General features: G+C 38.1%; 1 protein-coding gene and 1 non-coding gene across 2 annotated transcripts in view; both read left to right on the top strand.

Moving 5' to 3' along the window:
* The first annotated feature begins 2,815 nt into the window (after nucleotides 1-2,815).
* The window catches only part of Oca2 (OCA2 melanosomal transmembrane protein), a 336,227-nt gene continuing 317,987 nt past the window's right edge, over nucleotides 2,816-21,055 (top strand). Inside the window, exon 1 of the mRNA XM_027925820.2 lies at nucleotides 2,816-3,051. Within this exon, the coding sequence (XP_027781621.2) occupies nucleotides 2,816-3,051 (236 nt within the window). The remainder of the gene's footprint in view (nucleotides 3,052-21,055) is intronic.
* On the top strand, nucleotides 12,291-12,400 carry LOC114085130 (U6 spliceosomal RNA). Its single transcript, XR_003581417.1, has one exon. It is a non-coding gene; the product is annotated as a U6 spliceosomal RNA (small nuclear RNA).

Genomic DNA, 21,055 nt, shown 5'->3' on the forward strand with positions numbered 1-21,055 from the left:
TTCTTTTTCCTAAATATTTTAGACATTCTAGACCTTTTGCTATTTTCCTATATGAAAAATAAATTTTAGAATAAGCTTGTTTATATTTGAAAACCTCTTGTTGGAGTTTTTATTGGTGCTGCTTTAAATCTGTATTTCATTTAAGAAGAACTGACATCTTTCCTGTATGGAATCTTCATGAATGGGTACCGCTCAGTTTATTCAGATCTTCTTTGATTTCTTTCATCAGTGTTGTGGAGTTTGGGGCATGAGTCACATACATGCTTTATTAAATGCTTATGTAAATATTTAATTGTTTTTGAGCAGTTGTAATGATGTTGTATTTTTCATTTAGGTGTCAACATATTCATTGATAGTAAGTAGAAGTATTACAGAATTTTAAATATTTACTTTGTGTCCTATGACCTTGATGAACTCACTAATTTTTTTTCAGTAGAATCTTTTTTATTTTTAATGCAGAAAATCACGCTATCAGTGAATCAGGACAGTTTTATTTCTTATTTTCTCATGAGTGTGTCTTTATTTTATTTTCATGCCCCATTGCCCTATTTTTTAAAAAAAATCTTACCATTATTGTGACTTTATGGCAATAGTTATAAGTCACATTTTTGTGGTATACAGTGATATCACAGTTACTCTAACTATATATATATAAATAGGTGTCTATTAAGTCTACATTGAAGAAAGAAAAAGCAACTGGTGATTCCCCCCAATCACATTATCAAAGAGATTTTTTTCCCTAAAAGTTATGGCCAATAACAAAAACAAAATTTCAGCGATTCAGCAAATATTTTGAAGATGCAGGAATCACATTGCACATGATACAAAATTTAAAGGTTAATGAGAAGGTTTATGTATTTTAATTTAGATTTCCATGAAATTTACATTATATAATGTTTCACAATACACAGAATGATGGAAGTAGTGAATAGGTTAAATTACAAAATTTAAAACAATGTGTACAAAATTAGAATTATTAAAATTATTAAAATTAGAATTATTAAAATTATCTGGTTAGAATTTTCTGTACTATGTTGAATAGGGGTGGTAAGGGAACATCTTTATCTTGTTTCTGACCTTGAAGTTGTCATCCTCACATTGTACAATTTCAGTTTTAAATGCAAATATTGGAGCAATTAACTCATATGTGGAATCAATAAGATCACACGATTTGTCTTTTGTAGCTTGTATGTGTATATGTATTTCGCTCTTACCAGATGGTGGAAGCATTGCATAAATCTAATTCAATTGCTTTTATTTCACGATTGACACAATAACATTCTAACACTGTGTGCCATTGACTTACTGATTTGTAAGCTATTTTCAGCATGTGATTGGTTAAAGCAGGGAAATATCAACAGTAAGAAGGATGTAGTTTTCTCTGCTCAGTTGGGTTTCTTTCAGTGCCAATGTCTTTGTATTTGAAATAAGTTCTGGCTCTATTAGAAAGTGTGGCTTCTTGGCTGTCAGTGTTCTATGTGCGTTAATTGCTTTCTGTCACTATAGCTTGTACCTGAGATTATCAACTTACCATGAGGAAAGATTTATTTTGGCTCAAAATTTCAGAGGTTTCAGTCCATGATCATTGACCCTGTTGCTTTGGGTCTGGGGTAGTACATCATGATCAGAGCATATGGCAGAGAAAAATGGCTCACCTCATGGCCAGAAAGGGAAAGAGGTGGGGTTGGGTCCCATCATCCTCTTTGAGGCCTCACCTCTTACAGGCTCTACCATCTACCAATAGCACCATGGACTGGGGACCAAGCCTTTAACATACATGGGCCTTTGTGGGACATTCTAGATCTAATGATAGCACCAGCCTACTCAACTGTAGACATCACATACATTACCTGTATTTCCTTTGAGTCTTGCTGAATGCCCACCAGTCTTGGGTCCATGGGAATTCTGTGCTTATGGGGTATTGCGAATGTTGTGTACAAATCAGGCAACAGGGAGTGATGGATGTGTGTGTTGTGCTAACCCTAGCCCCAGCACATTCCTTTGTTTCTCAATGGTATAAATCCTATTCAATCAAAGTGCACAATGATCCTTGGCTTCAGAACAAAAATGCTTGTTAGTGAACCAGGCTGCTGCAAAACCAAAGGTCCTTGCTGGGTTATGGGAGGCTGGAAAATGTAAAATATAAAATAAAATAAATAAAATAAAATAGTAATGCTTGAAAGTAGGACACCATAACCTTCCAAGTATAGTACATTTTCTTATTCTTATAACAGGTATTATTATTTCAAAGATATTAATTTGCTAGATGCAAAAAGTGTAAAAACTAGAGCATAGACAAAGAAAAAAAACCCCAATCATCTGTACCTTCACCATCCAGAGGTGGCTATGTTTTGGAGGGTGTGTCTTTTTGGTTTTCTGTTCTATACATGTAACTAATAAGTATTTACTTCAACAAAAATATCACAGTGTGTCAGTTATTTTCATATCCATAATATTTCCCAGTATCAATAAATATCCCTTTAGATCATTTTTATGGTTGCACAGTATTTCATACCATGAACATCTCACAATTTACTTACCTAAAACTCTGATGTTGAATATTCACTTAACCTAATGCTGTCTTGTTGAACATTGCTAGTATGAAATGTACTGAACTGTTTATCCTTGGAGAAAGCATACACTGTTTTCTGTGTGATATTAAAATGGTGGAACACTGGAAGGACCTCTTTATAAGTGACCTTCCTATTGTACCATCCAGTGGTTCGGATTTCCTAAGATGCTATATTCCCAGTCTACTTTTCATCAACAGTAGTTTCTTTCTGGTTGATCCTAGAGAGAAGACTGGCAACAGAACATGCATCTAGAGAACAAAGATGGCAGGCTGGCTTCTGGTGCACTGGAGGTGGAGCTACATCAGACATCTGCTCCAACTTGTGCAGGCCCTGGGAGGCTGGGGACTGTCAGACCCACCACCAGAAACCACCAACACAGCTGGGCAGACTCCTCAAGCTCCTACCCCAGCCAGGCTGCTGGGCAAAGCCGCTGGGCTCCCGAGCACCAGGATTTGGACTCATTTCTCACAGAAGGGAGGTGAGTTTAAAAAATAATCTATCTTATAAATGTGGAACTCACAACTACTGAATTTCTATGGACATAGGTCCCCTGCTTTTCTTTCTTTTTTGGGGTGTGTGTGTATGGGGGACTTTCTAAAATTTTTGCCAGAATCTTTCCAGTATTAGATCATTTTCCTGGCCCATTTTTGGATAAATGATATTTCTAAAATAGGACAAACTTAGATCCAAAGAATAAAAAAAAATAGGAAAGGGAACTTGTGGTATGAAAACTTGCATTTCACATGTTATTTAAAGTACTCCATGGTTTTGGGAATGTGTATATATATATATATATATATATATATATATATATATATATATATATATATATACACACATACACACACACACATATATATCTTAGAACATGCTTTACTTCTGTATATGTAGCAAATAATTTAGTTGACTATTAGTTTTTCATGTCAGAAAAATCTGGGTTGTCATAAAAATATACATTTTTGATAAATATTTAAATGTTTACTGACGTAAAGGCAATAAATAGTTTTTCATGTCAATGCTTACATCTCAGATTCATAATTTTTTTTTCACATATCCTTTTAATAATAAAAGCAGCATCTTCTGAGTGTCTATGCCTGCCTGCGTCAGAACATAGTCATTACTCTGCAAATCTGGGAACCCTCATCCCCAGGGGTGATAAATCCTGCTCAGGATGTTGTTGCCAGGGGGCTCCTGCTGATGTGTGTGCTCAGACTTTTACTGCATGTTTGTGCTCTCATTTGAAATGGTAAAACTTCAAGTTGTTCTGCTTGCCCAAAGTGTTTTTAAGATTTATTTATGATGATGCTTATAGCTCTTGTTTGTTCATTCCAACTGCTTGCAAAAAATTTCATTATATGAATATACCACTAGTTTGTCTTTCTGCCAGTGGCTAGAACCCTTTCTTCTGGCCTTCCTCGAGTTTTCCTGGTATATCAGCTAATGCCGCAGAACACAAACACACAACCTCATGCCCACCATGTGGGTGGCAGGCTGGGTGGGCTATTTGTCTTGGCTGCACTCTGTGTGTGGGGCTGGATTGGCCACTGGCTGATATAGGGGTCCTTCTGTCTGGCTGTGCTCCACTTGCTTTTAATCCTTACCTGGCCATCCCTATAGGTCCCCATGGTTCTGAGGAGGGGAAGCCCCAGAGGATGTATTCCTCTTAACCTGTCACCTTAAATCTGCTAACATCCCATTAATAGATAGCAGGATCAGAATGGTACCCCACGTTCTGCCATGGTCACCAAATGTAATACAGGATGCCTAGGTATATTTGAATTTCAGATGAACAAGGATTACTTTAGGAAAAATTACTTATATTAAAAGATCATCTGTATTATTACACTAATTAGAAGGGCTTCTATCAAAAATCAGAAAATAACAAGTACTGGTGAGGGTGTGGAGAAATGGGAACACTGTGCACAGACTGTTGGTGAGAATGTACAGTGGCTCAGCACCATGGAAAGCAGTATGGTGATTCCTCAAAACAATTAAAATTGGAATTTTAAATTAAAATTAAAAGTGGAATTGCAAGCTGGGCATGGTGGCCCACGCCTGTAATCCCAGTGGCTCAGGAGACTGAGGCAAGAGAATTGTGAGTTCAAAGCCAGCCTCAGCAACTTAGTGAGACCCTAAGCAACTTATTGAGACCTTGTCTCAAAATAAAAAAATCAAAAGGACTGGGGATGTGGCTCAGTTAAGTGCCCTTGGGTTCAATCCCTGGTGCCAAACAAAGAAAACAAAAACAAATGGAATTACTGTATGATCATGCAATTCCACATCTGGGTACATATCCCAAAAAATTGAAAACAGGGTGCTGTGGTTGGTATGTTTGTGTCCCCTACAGAATTCATGAACTCCAACATGACAGTATTGAGAGATGGGATTTTAGGAGATGATAAAGTCATTAGGTTGGAGCACTCATTAAATGGGGTCGTTGACCTTTAAAGGAATGGAGAGAACCTAGCTAGGTCCTTTTTGTGCTTCTACCTTCTGCCATATGAAGACACAACAAGAAGACCCCCCACTGGACACGGAATGTTTGTGCCTCGATCCTGAACTTCCCAATCTCTGGAACTGTAAGAAATAAATTTCAGCCCAAGGTATTTTGTTATAGGAACACAAATGGACTAAGACACAAGTTATCAAAGAAAGATCTATACATTCCTGTCTATAAGAGCGTGATTCACAATAGCCAAAGGTGAAAGCAACCCCAGTGTCCAGGTACATGGATGTATAAGCAAAACGTGGCTTATACACATAGTAGACTATTAGCCAGCCTTAAAAAGGGAAGGACATTCTAACACGTATTGCCACACGAGCAACCTTGAGAACATTAGGCTGAGTGAAATAAACCAAAAAGGAATTCTGTATGACTCTAGTTATATGAGGTACCCAGAGTCAAATCAATAAGGACAGAATGTTGAATCTGAATCGTGGTTTCCAGGGGCTGTGAGTGTGGCAGGAGGGAATTATAGAATAGATATAGAATTTCAGTTTTGCAAAACAAGTTCTGGAGGTGGATGGTGGTGATGACTGCACAGTATTATGAATGGACTTTATTCCACTGAACAGTTCGCCTTAAAATGATTAGGATGATAAATTTGTTATATGTATTTTACCACAATTAATAGTAAAAAATAAAAATGAAGTACTTGTAGTTAATTTAACTGGGCCTCTTGTATTTTTATTTGGTAAATTTAGCCTGTTATTCTCAGGATGCACTCCTCAGAGAGACCACAAGTCTTCTGCGGGGCCCAATTTAGCTGATGTCCCTAGGTCACCAGGTCTGGCCTCTGCAGAGGTCCTATTAGAGAGGATGGAGGCTGCCTTGGTCAGGAGGGGAGAAAGAGGTGAATTCAGGGAAGAAGCCTCTCTCCAAATTTCTGGAAGGTGCCACATCCTTCCTCTTCTGGTTAACAGAGGAGGAAGAGCTAGGTGGGATGGAGTGTGGCCATGGGAGATGCCCATTTCATGGGGACACCTGTTGGAGCTGCTGGTGAGCATCTAATTCCCGCTGAATCTGCTGAGCCAAGGCCCTGCCTGGGGCCAGTGCACCGATCCCAGCAGAAGAAGAGACAGAAGAGTGCAGGACACCTTTGGGCCTGAGTGCTTGGGCCATGGCAGTTACCCGCCTGGTCCGGGCAGTTCTTACTTACTACTCTTCTAGCTGTGTGTGTGTGTGTGTGTGTGTGTGTGTACTGATGGGTAAGTGATGATGGATTTGTCCCCTAACACAATCAGCACATGACCCTGCAGGATTATAGGTGTGGAGAGCAGGCTGTGCCCTGCTCTGAGTTACTCCATAATGTATAGAACAGCAGTAGTTGTCAGTCTGTGCCTAACCCTGAATTACTCCCCTTTGTAAAGCAGTAGTTTGCCATGAGTTACTTCATTTTGAGCACAAGGGCCAAGGTAGAATGATTCTATATCTTGTTCATACAAGTAAGCAACCACCATCTGCCCATACAAATTGATAAATAACTTATTTGTGCCAACTTATCAAACAAAGGCACACCTAGACACAGGGGCATCTCAAATCATATCAGAAACACCAGACACAGGAGCTTATCAACCTCACCAGATATAACCCCCTCACCTAAGACCTGTAGAAGGAGGAGCCCACCAAGATTGGACATGGTGTCCTCCTGACCCTGTCACCTGGACAGTTGTCATGAGCCTTGCCCAGGAAAATAGCCACAGTGACAAACCTCTGGTTCTGTCCCCAGAACCAGTGTGGTTTCTCCTGCCCATAACAACTACATGAGGCCCATTCTAAGGTATCCTCTGCCTTAACAATTATGAGGAACTGGTTCCTTAAAACCCTTATCTGATCACCTACAGTGATTTTTTGATTCTTTGATTTGTATCTGCTCTCTGCCTGTGCACATTTTAATTAATTAATTTATTTAATGGTGCTGAGGATTGAACTCAGGGCTTTGCATCTGCCTGTGCTCTTGGCACAGTATCCTGTAACCTTATGGTATGGCTGCCTTAACATCTTCTTAGTCTTTCTATGATGTGTGTGTGTATCTTTATGTGAAGGATGATGTATGACTTGAGTGTTGTAGATGTTAAAACTTAAGATTGGAATGGAATAAAAGAACTTGTGTTCACTGGGCTTCTGACTATCAGGTGACCCATAAGTATTTGGTAAATTGCAACCACTGAAAGTGGTGTAGCTTGTGAATCTATCGTTATTCAATAAATTCCAACATTGTGGAAATACACAATGTGTTTGGTCTGTGTTGATGGCATAGCTTGCTCATGATAGGAGGTGAAAGGAGAGGAATGAAGGGCCGTGGCTCAGGTTGGATAGAGCTGGGTGTGAGGCTGGCATCTCACTGTATTGGACACACTGGACTTTGGATTTACACTTGAAGACCTGGGAACGTTGTGGGCTGAGTCAAGGGGAGAGGACAGAAGAGTCATATGGCAGTTGGAGGATAGGCCAGTAGGACCATGGAAGGTTTGACAGCCTGTACACTGAGTGCTGTTGCTTCTACTCATGAGAGTCAGAATGAGTAAGAAATGGCAAAGGCTGAAAGAGGCATCCAATAGCTGGGACTCCTGGTAGGAAGAGATGGGGTCCAAAGTACCCCTGGGGATCTGGTGTGTGTGTGTGTGTGTGTGTGTGTGTAGGGTGTGTAGGCGGTGGGCAGAGGGCATCAGGATTGTCCAGCCCCCAATTTTGAGGAAAAGGCTTTGCTGCAAAAAAGCCAGTCAAACCAAAATCCAAATCCTTTTTTTTTTTTTTTTTTTTTGCTTTTTTGTACTAGGGATTGAACCCAGGGGCACTTATCCACTGAGCCACATCCATACCCCTCTTTATATTTTATTTAAGAGACAGGGTCTTTGCTATGTTGCTTAGAGCCTCATTAAGTTGCTGCAGCTGGCTCTGCACTCAACGATCTTCCTTCCTCAGCCTTCCAGGTCACTGGGATTACAGGCATGTGCCACCATGCCTGGCTGTATTCTCCAAATTCTTTACCTTACTTCTTGTGGCAGATGAGTTTGGGGGCCCTGAGTGTGCCCCTGCCCATGTCTGATGGCTGTTGGCAGCTACCTGCTAGAGCAGTCAGATCAGAGGGCTCTCCCAGGCCTCTCTGTCCCCATGTGAGCCCGAAGCGAGAAGTTTCCACCTTCTCCAAGAATAGGACAGAAAGTAGATAGAGTGTCAGGGAGTTGACCTGGGGGCTGTCCCCATTAGGGCAGAAGGGCCCCCTGCTGAGTCACAGCTCGACCTCAGGAGTGCTGAGGTAGGGAATGGAGGCTGGGGACCAGCTGACTGGGCTCAGATGGTGATGCCAACCAGGAAGCAATGGTCATGGCTGAAGACCCCTTCTTTGAGGAGGCTTTCAAGGAGTGGGGCCTCACTTAAGGGTGTCCCCTATGCCTGCCCGTGTGAACACACAGGAGCAGCAGCACTTCCAGGAGGTGGAGCCGCAGTGAACCAGAAACCTCCAGGGCAGCTCACAGCAGAACCCGAGAAAATTGTGTTGGCTCAATTCAACCATGGAGTGGGCTCTCAGGAGAAGGGTCAGCTGGTATGTTTGTGAGTATGAAGAACATAGGCTGTGACTCACATGTACATCTAGGTAAGCCCCTCAAGCACCCCGCAAATGACACACTCCTGGACACCCATGTGGCTGTGTCGCCTGATGGCTGTGAATGCAGGGTCCCAGCACAGTCTAAAGGTTACTTAAGGGCTTTATTACATTTTCCCCTTCTTATTCATGAAAGTAGGTGGAAAATTTGAAAGAACAAATTCTTACTTGAGTGATGAGATGTATAAGTCTTTTAACTCTAGTGCAGGCAAACAAAGTGGGAGTTGTTAGGTATGCAAATCCCAGCAAATCCTTTAGTCTCTGTGGATTTAACTAGTTTATTACAAGTTTGGTTTTGAAGAGAATGAGCAAATCAAACAACGCTGTGAGATGCTACAAGTAGATTGCTTAAAATTGTGTTGAAAATGTCCCTTGGGGGTATAGGTCAGTCAGCTTTTTATCACTATGATCAAAACAACTGACAAGAACAACTTAGAGGAATAAAAGTTCATTTTGGGCTCACAGTTTCAGAGTTAAGTCCACAACTGGCCCATTGCTCCAGACCTGAGGTGAGGCAGACTATCATGGTAGAAGGGGTGTGTGGCAGAGGAAGGCTGCCCAATTCATGACAGCCAGAAAAAAGAGAAAGAGAGAGAGTGAGATCCAAGGACAAAATATAACCCCCAAGGGCATGCCCCTAGTGACCTTCTTCCTTCAGCCATGCCTGACCTGCCTACAGTTCCCTCCCAGTAGTCCATTAAAATCACACACACCATCATCTTATTCAGCCATAAAGAAGAATAAAATCATGTCATCTGAAGGAAAATGGATAGAACTGGAAAACATTATATTTGATTATAATTGAATATAATTAATATAATTATGATGATTTTTCAGCTCTCAAAATCTAATCATTTCACCTCTGACCATTGCTGCATTATCTAACACATGGGATATTTTGGGGGATACTTCATATCCAAACATAAAAGGGTGTAATAATATATATTTTTTAGCTCTCAGAGAGCAGCTCTCTTGCCACCTGTTCACCTGCTGCTTGGTTTTGTGCAGGAATGAAACAGGCAAAGGTAATAGCGTGTGGTGTCCCCTTTGTTCTGGGACTCACAGGAAACCCAGAGTTGATTCCTTGGATCAGTTATGTTATTAACCGTTTAATGAACATATGGATTAGTAAGTGTTACCTTAATGCTGTTAAATCTTTGTGAAACAAGGCAGGATACAGATATGTAAGAAGAAGGAAGGGAGAATGTATTAGTTATCCATTGCCATGTAGCAAATTACTCCAAAATTTACCAGTAGAAAACAATATACGTGCGTTTTCTTGCAGTTTTGTGGGTCAGGAGTCTGGGCATGGTTTAGCTGGGTCCTTTGCTCAGGGTCTTACCAATTGTGAACAAGTTATCAGTTAGGGACACAGCATCTCAAGTTTCAACTAGGGAAGAATCTGCTTCCATACTCATTTGGTTGATGGCCAGATTCAGCATCTCTTGGGCTAGTGGGCTGACAGCTTCTGTTCCTTGCTTACTCTCAGCTGAAGGCTGCCATTTCAGCAGGGGAGGTATGAGAAACAGTCTCATATAACTGAATCACAGATGTGATACCCATAACATTAAATATATATATATATATATATATATATATATATATATATATATATATATATATATATATATTTAATTGTAGATGGACAAAATACTTTTTTATTTTTATTTTTTAATTTTTATGTGGTTCCCAGGAACAAACCCAGGGCCTCACACATATGAGACGAGCACTCTACCACTGAGCCACAACCCAGCCCCGACACCCATCACTTTTGCTGCGCTGTAGACTTCCCATCTCCTGTTATTTTTGGTTTCACTGAAAAAAAAATTAAATGGAACATTTCAGGAATCAACAGCTCATAAGTTTCAAGTTGCGTGCTGTTCTGAGTAGTGTGATCAAATCTCGCTGTGTCTCCCCCGAAGGATGTCAATCACATATCCACACTGTACGATGCCTGCCCATTAGTCACTTGAGAGTCATCTCAGTTATCAGGTCCATTGCCACTGAATTGCAATGCTTGAATTAATTAAACCACAGGTGGTAGCCTGACACTGTCACAATGCCTCCATCATTCACCCAACTTCATCTTATCACACAGGCATTGTATTATCTCACATCATCAAAGAAAAAGGGTGAGTACAGTACAGTGAGATATGTTGAAGGAAAGACCATTTTCACATAACTTACAGTTTATTGTTATAATTGTTCTACTTTGTTATTATTACCATTGTTAATCTCTTATTGTGTCTAATTTGCAAATTAATCTTTATCATAGACATGTATGTATCAGTAGTATATACAGGGTTTAGTACTCTCTATGGTTTTAGGCATCCACTAAGGGTCTTGGAATGTATTTCTTGTGGACTAGGTGTGAATACTTTATTCTGTTTGATAGAAATGTGTCACTAGGTTCAGCTAACGTCCAAGAGGATGAGATTAAACAAGAGTGTGAACACCAGGAAGCAGTTTACTGGGAGCCATGTCAGACACTCCCTACCTCAAAGATGGAGGGTAATGGGGGAAAAGTTGTGAAAAATTTTGCAAGGACTATAAAGATTACTGTTGTCTTCTATGGGAAGCCAAGTGATATCTGGGACCTTTCCAAGTTATCTACATCTTTTTATTGTTTGCAACTGATTATAAAACTGATAATAAAGCAAATTATTCTCGTCTCTTGAAATAAAATTGCACTGTGTCTGTGGGATGCATTGTCCAGTTATGCACTAATTTGTAAATTCAGTGCAGGATTCTTAATTGTCCATATATGTGTGGTTCTTTGCATCTTATTGGTTTCTTCTAATTAATAATGTATTTAATGGCAAGTTAAAGAAAATACTTGACATTCAATCATCAGTGTGATTAGTCATGATTTTTATCTGATTTTGAAAAAGGTCTTCTACTACAGGGAATCAACAACAGAGACAATGAAGAGAAAACAGACTTCACTCTAGTGGTAGCCTGACCCTTGGCTTTGAGACCTTGGGCTCTTCTGTATCTCCAGTCCCAGAAATCTAATGGATGCTTCTCAGGGCTGCCCTCTGTCTGACCTGGCTGGGGACTTTGATCCCTTTACTGCCTGAATACACCTAATCTAAAGAAATACATTCTATCCATAATTGTAATGATACAAAACAAAATTTCTAAGTTCAAGATGAACCCTTTTTTGGTCCAATATGTAAATTTTCTTCATAAACAAAGTAAACATGATATTTTACATCCCCCCCCTTTGGCATTCTCTTTGCTGAATTAACTATAGCAATTTTGAATCTCAAATCTCAGATAAGTTTTTACTGATGTTCCCTTTTATCTTAAAACAGCATGCAGGAAATAATAGATAAGTACAATCGACTGTCAGACTGAAAAACTTAAATTATATACTTTTGGTCCATGTTATATAGAAAGATTTATTTCTGATTAGTGGAAATGCATTTTTTTTCTGCTAATTGTTCCAAGTCAAGGAAAATAATTTATCTTAAAAATTTCCATTTCAAATTAATTAATTAACTGAAGTTAAAAACTGAAGTTTTCCACTTAGCAATAATGTATTTAATGGCAAGTTAGATAGGGAAGAAAATTTGAGAGAATTTTGTAAAGTAAGATAGGGGCTGGGGTGCTCGCTTCGGCAGTACATATGCTAAAATTGGAATGATACAGAGAAGATTAGCATGGCCCCTGCACAAGGATGACATGCAAATTCATGAAGATAGGGGCTGGGGTTGTGGCTCAGCGGTAGAGCACTCCTCTAGCACCTGTAAGGCCCTGGGTTTGATCCTCAACACCATATAATTGTAAGTAAATAAAATAAAAGTATTGGGTCCAACTGTAACTAAAAAATAAAATATTAAAAAATAAGATTAAGTAAGATAAATTATTGTAAGACAGCATTTACATCTGTTATGAATTGGTGATTATATTTTATTATTGCAAAGCAAAAATGTATTGCTTAAATTTGGAAATTGATTGAAAAAAATGACTATCACACAATAATTGCTATCCATTTGCATTCATCTGTATTTACTTCTAGTTTTTTTCATGTCTTTTTACATAGTTGTGCCCACAGTATAAATCTTGTTTTGTCATTCTTTTATGTCACAATTCATTGTAAACAGTGTTGTTTGCATAATGCTTAACACTATTATCTTATATATTTTAATTATATATTTTAATAATTTTACAAAAATTGCATGTAGATCTATGAGTCTTTCCAAATAAATTAAATTATGCACCACTAGCATAATCAAGATATGGAACATTTCTATTATTTCACCTCTATCCCCTCCATATCTCCACCAGCAACTTGTAATCACTGGTTTTCTGTCACTATACTTTTACATTTTCAAGCATATCACATAAGTGGACCCATTCCATTACTTAGCATAATGCTAAATTCATTTATTAGTTCTGGTATTTTACTGTAGATTTTAATTTTTTTTCCAAGTAGACAGTCATATCTATGAATAAAGAGTATTACAAATCAACGCACAAAATAAATTGTCTTTATGTATTCTAGTAATGAGTCATCTGAAAATAAAATTCACAAAAGCATCAATAATCAAATTTATAGGATTAAACTTAATAGAAGATATAAGTGAGAAGATATAAGTGTGAGATATAACTAAACAATAAAAATACTGCTGAAGGAAATTAAAGAAGATTTAGATTCATGGAGAGACAGTTAATGTTCATGGATTAGAAAACAACAATATTAAGATGACCCCCACCCCTGCCATTGATCTATGAATTCAATAAAATCCCCAAAATAGTAGCTTACTACACAGGAATAATTTTATCAAAATGGCAAAATGAGAAGTTCCATGTTTTTGTTCTCCTACAGAAATGTTGGAAAACAAGCAGAAGCTCTCAGGGAAAAAAAATTGCCAGAACTCAGAAAACCAGTTAAAGACTTATAGCAACCAAGCAAATGCTGAATCAAGTACAAGATAACTGGAAAATGATAGGAAAGTTTGTGGCATTTTTACTTGTAATTTTCTCACTCCTTACTCAGCAGGATGGCAATCGTAAAGTGATGGCAGATTAATTTTAAAATTAGTCCCTAGTTTGAGAGGGAGAAGAGTAGATCTTGTAAATTATTGTGTGTTTCTGTTAAACTTGTATGGGGGATAACTGAAGGACTGACACAAGATCTTTTTTTTTTTTTTTTGGCTATCTCAGAACACAGGCTGAAAAAGTGGTGGTTATTGCTTGAAAACTCTGAGGGAAGCTGACATATTATAGATGCCTGGGCAGAAGCTTACAGATTGAGAAACACAGTAGCTAAGCTCTGGAAGCAAAATCTTGGGTAGATTCCTTTGGAAATGGATATATCTAGAAGTATCCATGTGAATGATGGAATTTATAAAGCTGCATACATGATCAAGGCAAGATGCATGCTCAAAAAAACATAAAAGACCCTACTTTCCCCTAGTTTCAGCCCTATTTCCACAAATACTATATGTGGAAAAATTCCTTGGTGGAGTCCCAGCTAAGTTTCAATGGGGTATCCTGGTGAAGAGCCAATCTGAAAAGACTGGAAGAAATTTTTGATTTTGTCTTCTGTGGATTTTTCTTCTTTTTCTGTTTCTTTTTCTTTCCAAAGCTGTTGGCATCAGGGAAATATCTGTCAAAACATTAGTTGATCATGAATGAAGAAACAGAGATTTTAGTGACCACACATGAAAAGGAATACTGCCCTTGGAAAAAATGTTTGAAAATGTACCTAAACATTTTCAATGTACTGCTGAAGCTATCAGTAATATAATAATAATTATAATTTCAATAACAAAAGAAACCACAAAGCATACAAAGAAACAGGGAAGTATAGCCCACTCAAAGGAACAAGGTAAATTGAAGACATTATCCCTGAGGCTCTTTAGATATCAGATTATCAAAGTCTTTAAAACAACTATCTTAAAAATACTCAACTAGCCAAAGGAAAAAAAAATAGCAAATAGGAAAAGGAAATAAGGAGCATACTCTATCAACATAAATAATAATATCAGCAAAGGTGTAGAAAGTATAAAAAGGAATTGAGAAGAAATTCAGAGCTGAAAAGTACAATAACTGAAATGAAAAACTAAGTAGAATGGTTCATAGCAGACTGGAAGAGGAAGAAGAAAGGATCAGCAAACATGAAGATAGAACCATTGAAATTATCTTGTCTGGGGAGTAGAAAGAGAAGAGACAGAAAAAAAAATGTGGATAGAGCCTAAGGGATCTGTGGGGAACCATTAATTAGAACAATATAAATATTATAGGAGTTTTAGACATTTAGACAGGAGAGAGAGAGAGAGAGAGAGAGAGAGAGAGAGAGAGAGAGAGATGGAGAGGGAGCCAGAACAACCATTTAAAGGAATAATGGCAGAAAATCCCCCAAATCTGATGAAAAAACTTGAATTTACATATCCAAGAGTCCTCACAAACTCCAAATAAGGTCAACTCAAAGAGATTCATAGTAAGACACATTGTAAAACACATTGTTTTAAATGTGGTTGAAAGCCACAGGCCAAGAGAATCTTGAAAGCAGCAAGGAAGAAGTAAATTGTTAACATACAGTTCACTTCAATTAGATATGCAGCTAATTTCTCACCAGAAACTGTGCAGGTCAGAATGCAATGGGATGACATATATAAGGTGTTGAAAGAAAAATTCTGTATGTGGAAAATTCCTTTAAATTTAGGAATAAATTAAGACATTCCTAAGTAAACAAAGGCTGAAGGAGTTCATTACCTACAAATATTACTTAAATTTTTATTTTTTTTGAAGGGCTGGGGATTAAACACAAGGCCTTGCCCATGATAGGCAGGAGCTCTATCATTGAGCTACATCCTCAGTCCTAAAAGAATTACTAGAAGAAGTCCCTGAAGAAGAAATGAAAGTATACTAGACAACATCTTGAATTCTAAAGAAGAAGGAGAAAAGAAGAGGAGGAGGAAGAGGAGGAGGAAGGAAGAGGAGGAGGAAGAGGAGGAAGAGGAGGAGGAGGAGGAGGAGGAGGAGGAGGAGGAGGAGGAGGAGGAGGAGGAGGAGGAGGAGGAGGAGACCATTGGTAAAGGAATCCACATAGAAAAATGTAAAACACAGCGTAAAATGTTTTGTATGTAATTTATCCTTCCATCTGTTTTAAATGACAACTGCATGAAGCAGTAATTATAAATATATGCTAAAGGAATACAATGTATAAGATGTAATTTTTAGCCTATAATAAAATGAAATGGGTGAAAAGGAACATAATTATTTAGGAGAAACTGTAAGAATTAGTTGGCATTAATTCTAACTAGATCATTTTAAGTTAAGATGATAATTGCAATCCCATCATCATCATCATCATCATCAACAACAAAAGAGGTTTTTCATCTCTTTTGTTTGATTCAGAAATATTTTATTTTCTTTGATGTTATTGTGAATTGGATAGTTTTTCTAATTCCTCTTTCAGTGGATTCATCATTGATGTATAGAAACACAATTGATTTGTGCATATTAATTTTATATCCTGATATTTTGCTGAATTTGTTTATGAGTTCAAGAAGTTTTCTGGTGGAGTTTTTTGAGTCTTCTAATTATAGGTTTATGTCATGAGGAAGTAGGTACGTTTTGAGTTCTTCTTTTCCCATTCACATCCCTTTCATTTCTTTCTTCTGTCTAATTGCTCTGGCTAGAGTTTCCAGGACTATGCTGAATAGAAGTGGTAAAAGAGGGTATCCCTGTCTTGTTCCAGTTTTTAGAAGGAATGCTTTAATTTTTCTCCATTTAGAATAATGCCTTGGGTTTTGCATGAATAGCTTTTACAATGTTGAGGTATGTTACTACTAGTTTTTCTAGTGCTTTGAACATGAAGGGGTGCTGTGTTTTGTCAAATGCTTTTTCTGTATCTATTGAGATAATCATGTGATTCTTGTCTTTAAGTCTATTGATGTGATGAATTGCATTTATTGATTTCAATATATTGAAACAAGCTTGCATCCTTGGGATGAACACCACTTGATCATGGTGCACTATCTTTTCAATATATACAATTTGCCAGTATTTTATTAAGAATTTTTGCTTCTATGTTCATCAGGGATATTGATCTGAAATTTTCTTTTCTTGATTTGTCTTTCTCTGGTTTTGGTCTCAGGTTGATACTTGGTTTATTTGGGGTTATTTGTTCCTTTGCTTTTTCGTGTTGCTTTATGTCTACCCATCTAACAGTATGGATCTGAGGTAGTAGAGTTTCCACCCTGTGGGCTTATAGTGTCCTTGAAGGTTTCTAGTACTTTATAGTTTAGGGGGAGACAAATAATAACTATGACTTCTACAATGTTAATGAACACAAATGATATGATCAGTTATTGCTTACAATAAAAACATCAATTTTGCAAATGGGTTTACAATTTCAAATGGTGGACACAGAGAAAACAAAAGTGATATAGGATGTGATGATTATGAGGGAGGTGGAGAGAAGGTAGAAGTGAAAAATTAAAGGAAGGGTGAAAGAGAGAACAATAGAGATGGGCTATTAGCAGGAGGAAAAGAGAGAATCAAGGGAAACAGGTAAGATAAAAGATGTATATAAGGTAAAAATTTAAAAAAAAAAGAATACAAAACAAAACTAAAATATACTAATCAAACATCCCAGTCCTCAGAAAACTCATCCATGAAAAATAACTGAATTTTAGCATTCAAAAATGCTAGGTTTGAGAAAAAACCAAATACGAATAAGTATAAATGTCCATGTACCATAAAGTCACAATTAAACAGAGAGGGAAAAAGGAAAAAAAATCTCAGTGAAAAATTAAAGAATTATTTCCACTGGAGTTCAATAAGATTCATAGCTTCTCTTCTCAGCAGTTTTAGGTGGGGTCATCTGGAGTGTGATGTTCCACCCTATGGATTGCTGAAGTGAGAGTGGTAATCCTGTAGGCCAAATTCCTGGAAGCAGGGTTTAGGTTTAAGAGGGCTCCAGGCTCTTTGCTGAATGCTAATTGGTCTGGAGATTTTAAATCAGCACACCTCAAGGGCCCAGTAATTTCTGGACCACGTTGGAAGACTGTACCCAGGAATTTCCCCTTGGTTCCTCTCATGTGGTGGGGGAGCCAATTCTTAATCCCCTACATTATCTATGGACCCTATGTTTCCTGGTCTCAGATTCAGTCTCCAATCTCTCCAACCCCCTGCCCTTCTGAATTCCTGGCCAGACAGAACTCTCCCAGCCAGTCCTGCAAGTTGGGTGAGTTTTCATAACCAGTTGTCCCTTGTGTAGACCTCTCTCCATGTTTGATTTTCTCCTGGTCACTTAGGTACACACTATATTGTACAGGGAGTGTTTACTGTGTCTGTATTTTGGGCCAAACTTGGGTTTGCCCTTGCACCACAGCTGCAAAATGGTTCCTTCCTTGGTCCTCCTCAGGCTTCCTAAAGAGACGGTAATGGCTTCTTTCCAACACAAGGATATTTTGCAGCATACCATTCAGGTTTTCTGGACAATATCCTTGATCTCTAAATACTCCATACCCAGATAAGCTTCAGGCCTCCCCAAAATTCGGGTTCTTTTAATTCCCTTATCCCTCCACTTTGCTGATGGAAGGACTGGTCTGGCTGGTGCTTCCAGCCTGGCTGAGGCAGCAGCTGTGCCACAGGGGATTTCTTCCTTACTTTATTATACCCAACCTCCTGAGTCCCCAGTTTGTCTAGTTTTAAATTCCAGTAAAGTCCTCCCCCACACTTTTATTGTTTGCCCACCTTCCAGAGAAGTTGCCTGCTTGCTTTCTTGGCTTCATGCCACAGAGCAGCCAGGAAAGTGACCTCTTCTATTCCACCATCTTGAAGATCCCATTGCATTGTGATTTTTGTTGTTGTTGTTGTTGAAAATTTGGCATTTGACTATTATAATGGGGAAACTAATCAGATTCTTCATTTTTCTCAGAGTTTTTTGTTGTTGTTGTTTTGTTTTAATGGTTGAAGGCTGTAGTGGTTTCTTTGTTTGGAAACTTCTCCAAACTATTTTTGAAAAGACTATTCCCTTTGTGTGACCTCTGAAATCTTTGTTCATTTAGTTCACATTCAGCTGATGTTTTGACAGAGATTCTTTAAATGTCAGAAGCCAAAGCAAGCAAACAAAAAAGAAAACAGCCACTTCTTCCAGTCTTTTGAAGACAAGCTCTGTGCCAGGGGACTTCTTCACCATCTAGACAGGTTTGTTCTACATCTAGGAATTAGCTTGAAGTGAAAGTATAAGTTTTTTTTTTTTCAGGAATATTTTGAGCATGTCTTTTGCCTGAGCTTGTCTCTCATCTCTTGCTCCTGGTGTCTATGGGTTTGTAGTCAACTTTGAGGTTCTTCTGAGAAGGGCTATTGCTTTTTCTACCTGCATTTGAAGGATTGTGATACAGAGAGGAGCATCTTTTACCAGGCACCATCCTTCAAGGATCCCCAAGACAACCTAGAAGACACACTACATAATTTTCAGATAAATTCTGTTGTGCTCCTTCTGATTTGAGAGGAGAAACTGGAATTGCTCAGGGGCAAAATAAGGCTGCTTCTGATTGAGGCTCTTGTTTGCTTGCTGTATATCTTCAAGAAGTCCAGGTAGCTGCTTGTTGTTTTTTGTTTGTTTGTTTTTGCATCTTTTATGTTTCTGTGAACGAATGAGAGTTTAGAGCTTCCTAGTTGGACATTAGCTCTCTCTTTCCTTTTTAACATTTTATTTTGCTGGCTGTGGAATTCCTGACAGGCAGATTTTCTTTTGGCATTCATCTGCTCTGGAGTTCCTCTAGAGACTTTTCATTTCATTTATTGCACTTTATAGATCTAGAATTTCCATTTTTTTAAAAAATACTTTCTATCTTCATGGATACTCTATTTGGTGAGATAGGATTCTCATACTTTTATTTAGCTCTTTACATATGACTTCCCTTAGTTCTTTGGATCATGTTTAAAATAGCTGATTTAAAGTCTTTCTCTAGGTTTTCAATGTCTGGCTTTCCTCAGAGAAAAGAAGTCCACAGACTGAAAGTGAAAGGACTGAAATTGATATAGCATGTGAATGGAGACTGAAAATAAGCAGAAGTAGCTACTTTCATGTCTGACAAAGCAGAATTAAAGTCAAAATTATTTAGAAGAGTCAAAGAAGTTCACTTTATACTGGCAAAGGGAACAACCCAACAAGAATTTATAACCAAAGTAAATACTTATGCCCCAAACATTGATGCTCCTAATTACATAAAAGAGACACTACTCAAATTAAAGCCTCAGATAGACCCTAGAACAAATATTGGGTGATTTCAACACACCTTTCTCCTCAATAGATAGGTCATCCAGACAAACTTGGTAAAGACTGTTTGGACCTGAAAAATATTAAAAATCAAATGAAGTTAACAGATATCTATAGAAAACTTCATCCAACACTAGCTGAAAACACTCTCTTCTCATTAGTTCATGGAACCTTCTCCAAAATAGACCATATTTTAGGCCAAAAAGCAATGATTTGAAAATTTAAAAAAAAGATATGACTCCTAATGGTGCTGGGAAAACTGGAAATCCATATGCAACAAAATGAAATTAAACCCCTATCTCTTACCATGCACAAAGCTCAACTCAAATGGATCAAGGACTTAGGAATAAAACCACAGACCCTGCATCTAATAGAAGAAAAAGTAGGCCCTAATCTCCATCGAGGGATTAGGCTCCAACTTCCTTAATAAGACTCCTTTGGTGCAAGAATTAAATCAAGAATCAATAAATGGGATGGGCTCAAACTAAACAGTTTTTTTCTCAGCAAAAGAAACAATCTGTGAGGTGAATAGAGAGCCTACATCTTGCGAGCAAATCTTTACTCCTCACACATCAGATAGAGCATTAATCTCTAGTGTATATAAAGAACTCAAAAAGCTAAGCACACAAAAAAAGAAATAACCCAGTCAATAAATGGGCCAAGGAACTGAACAGACACTTCTCAGAAGATGAGATACAGTCAATCCACAAATACCTGAAAAAATGTTCATCATCTCTAGCAATTAGAGAAATACAAATCAAAACCACTCTAAGATTTCATCTCACTCCAGTCAGAATGGCAGCTATTATGAAGACAAACAACAATAAGTGTTGGCGAGGATGTGAGGAAGAAGGCACACTCATACACTGCTGGTGGGACTGAAAATTGGTGCAGCCAATATGGAAAGTGGTATGGAGATTTCTTGGAAAATTGGGAATGGAACCACCTTTTGACCCAGCTATCTCTCTCCTTGGTCTATACCAAAAGGACTTAAAAACAGCATACTATAGCAGTACAATTCACAATAGCTAAACTGTGGAACCAACCTAGGTGCCCTTCAATAGATGAATGGATAAAAAAGTGGCATATATACACAATGGAATTTTACTCAGCAATAAAAGAGAATA

This window comes from Marmota flaviventris, chromosome 2 (genome assembly GCF_047511675.1).
Source record: "Marmota flaviventris isolate mMarFla1 chromosome 2, mMarFla1.hap1, whole genome shotgun sequence".
Classification (NCBI taxonomy): Eukaryota; Metazoa; Chordata; class Mammalia; order Rodentia; family Sciuridae; genus Marmota; species Marmota flaviventris.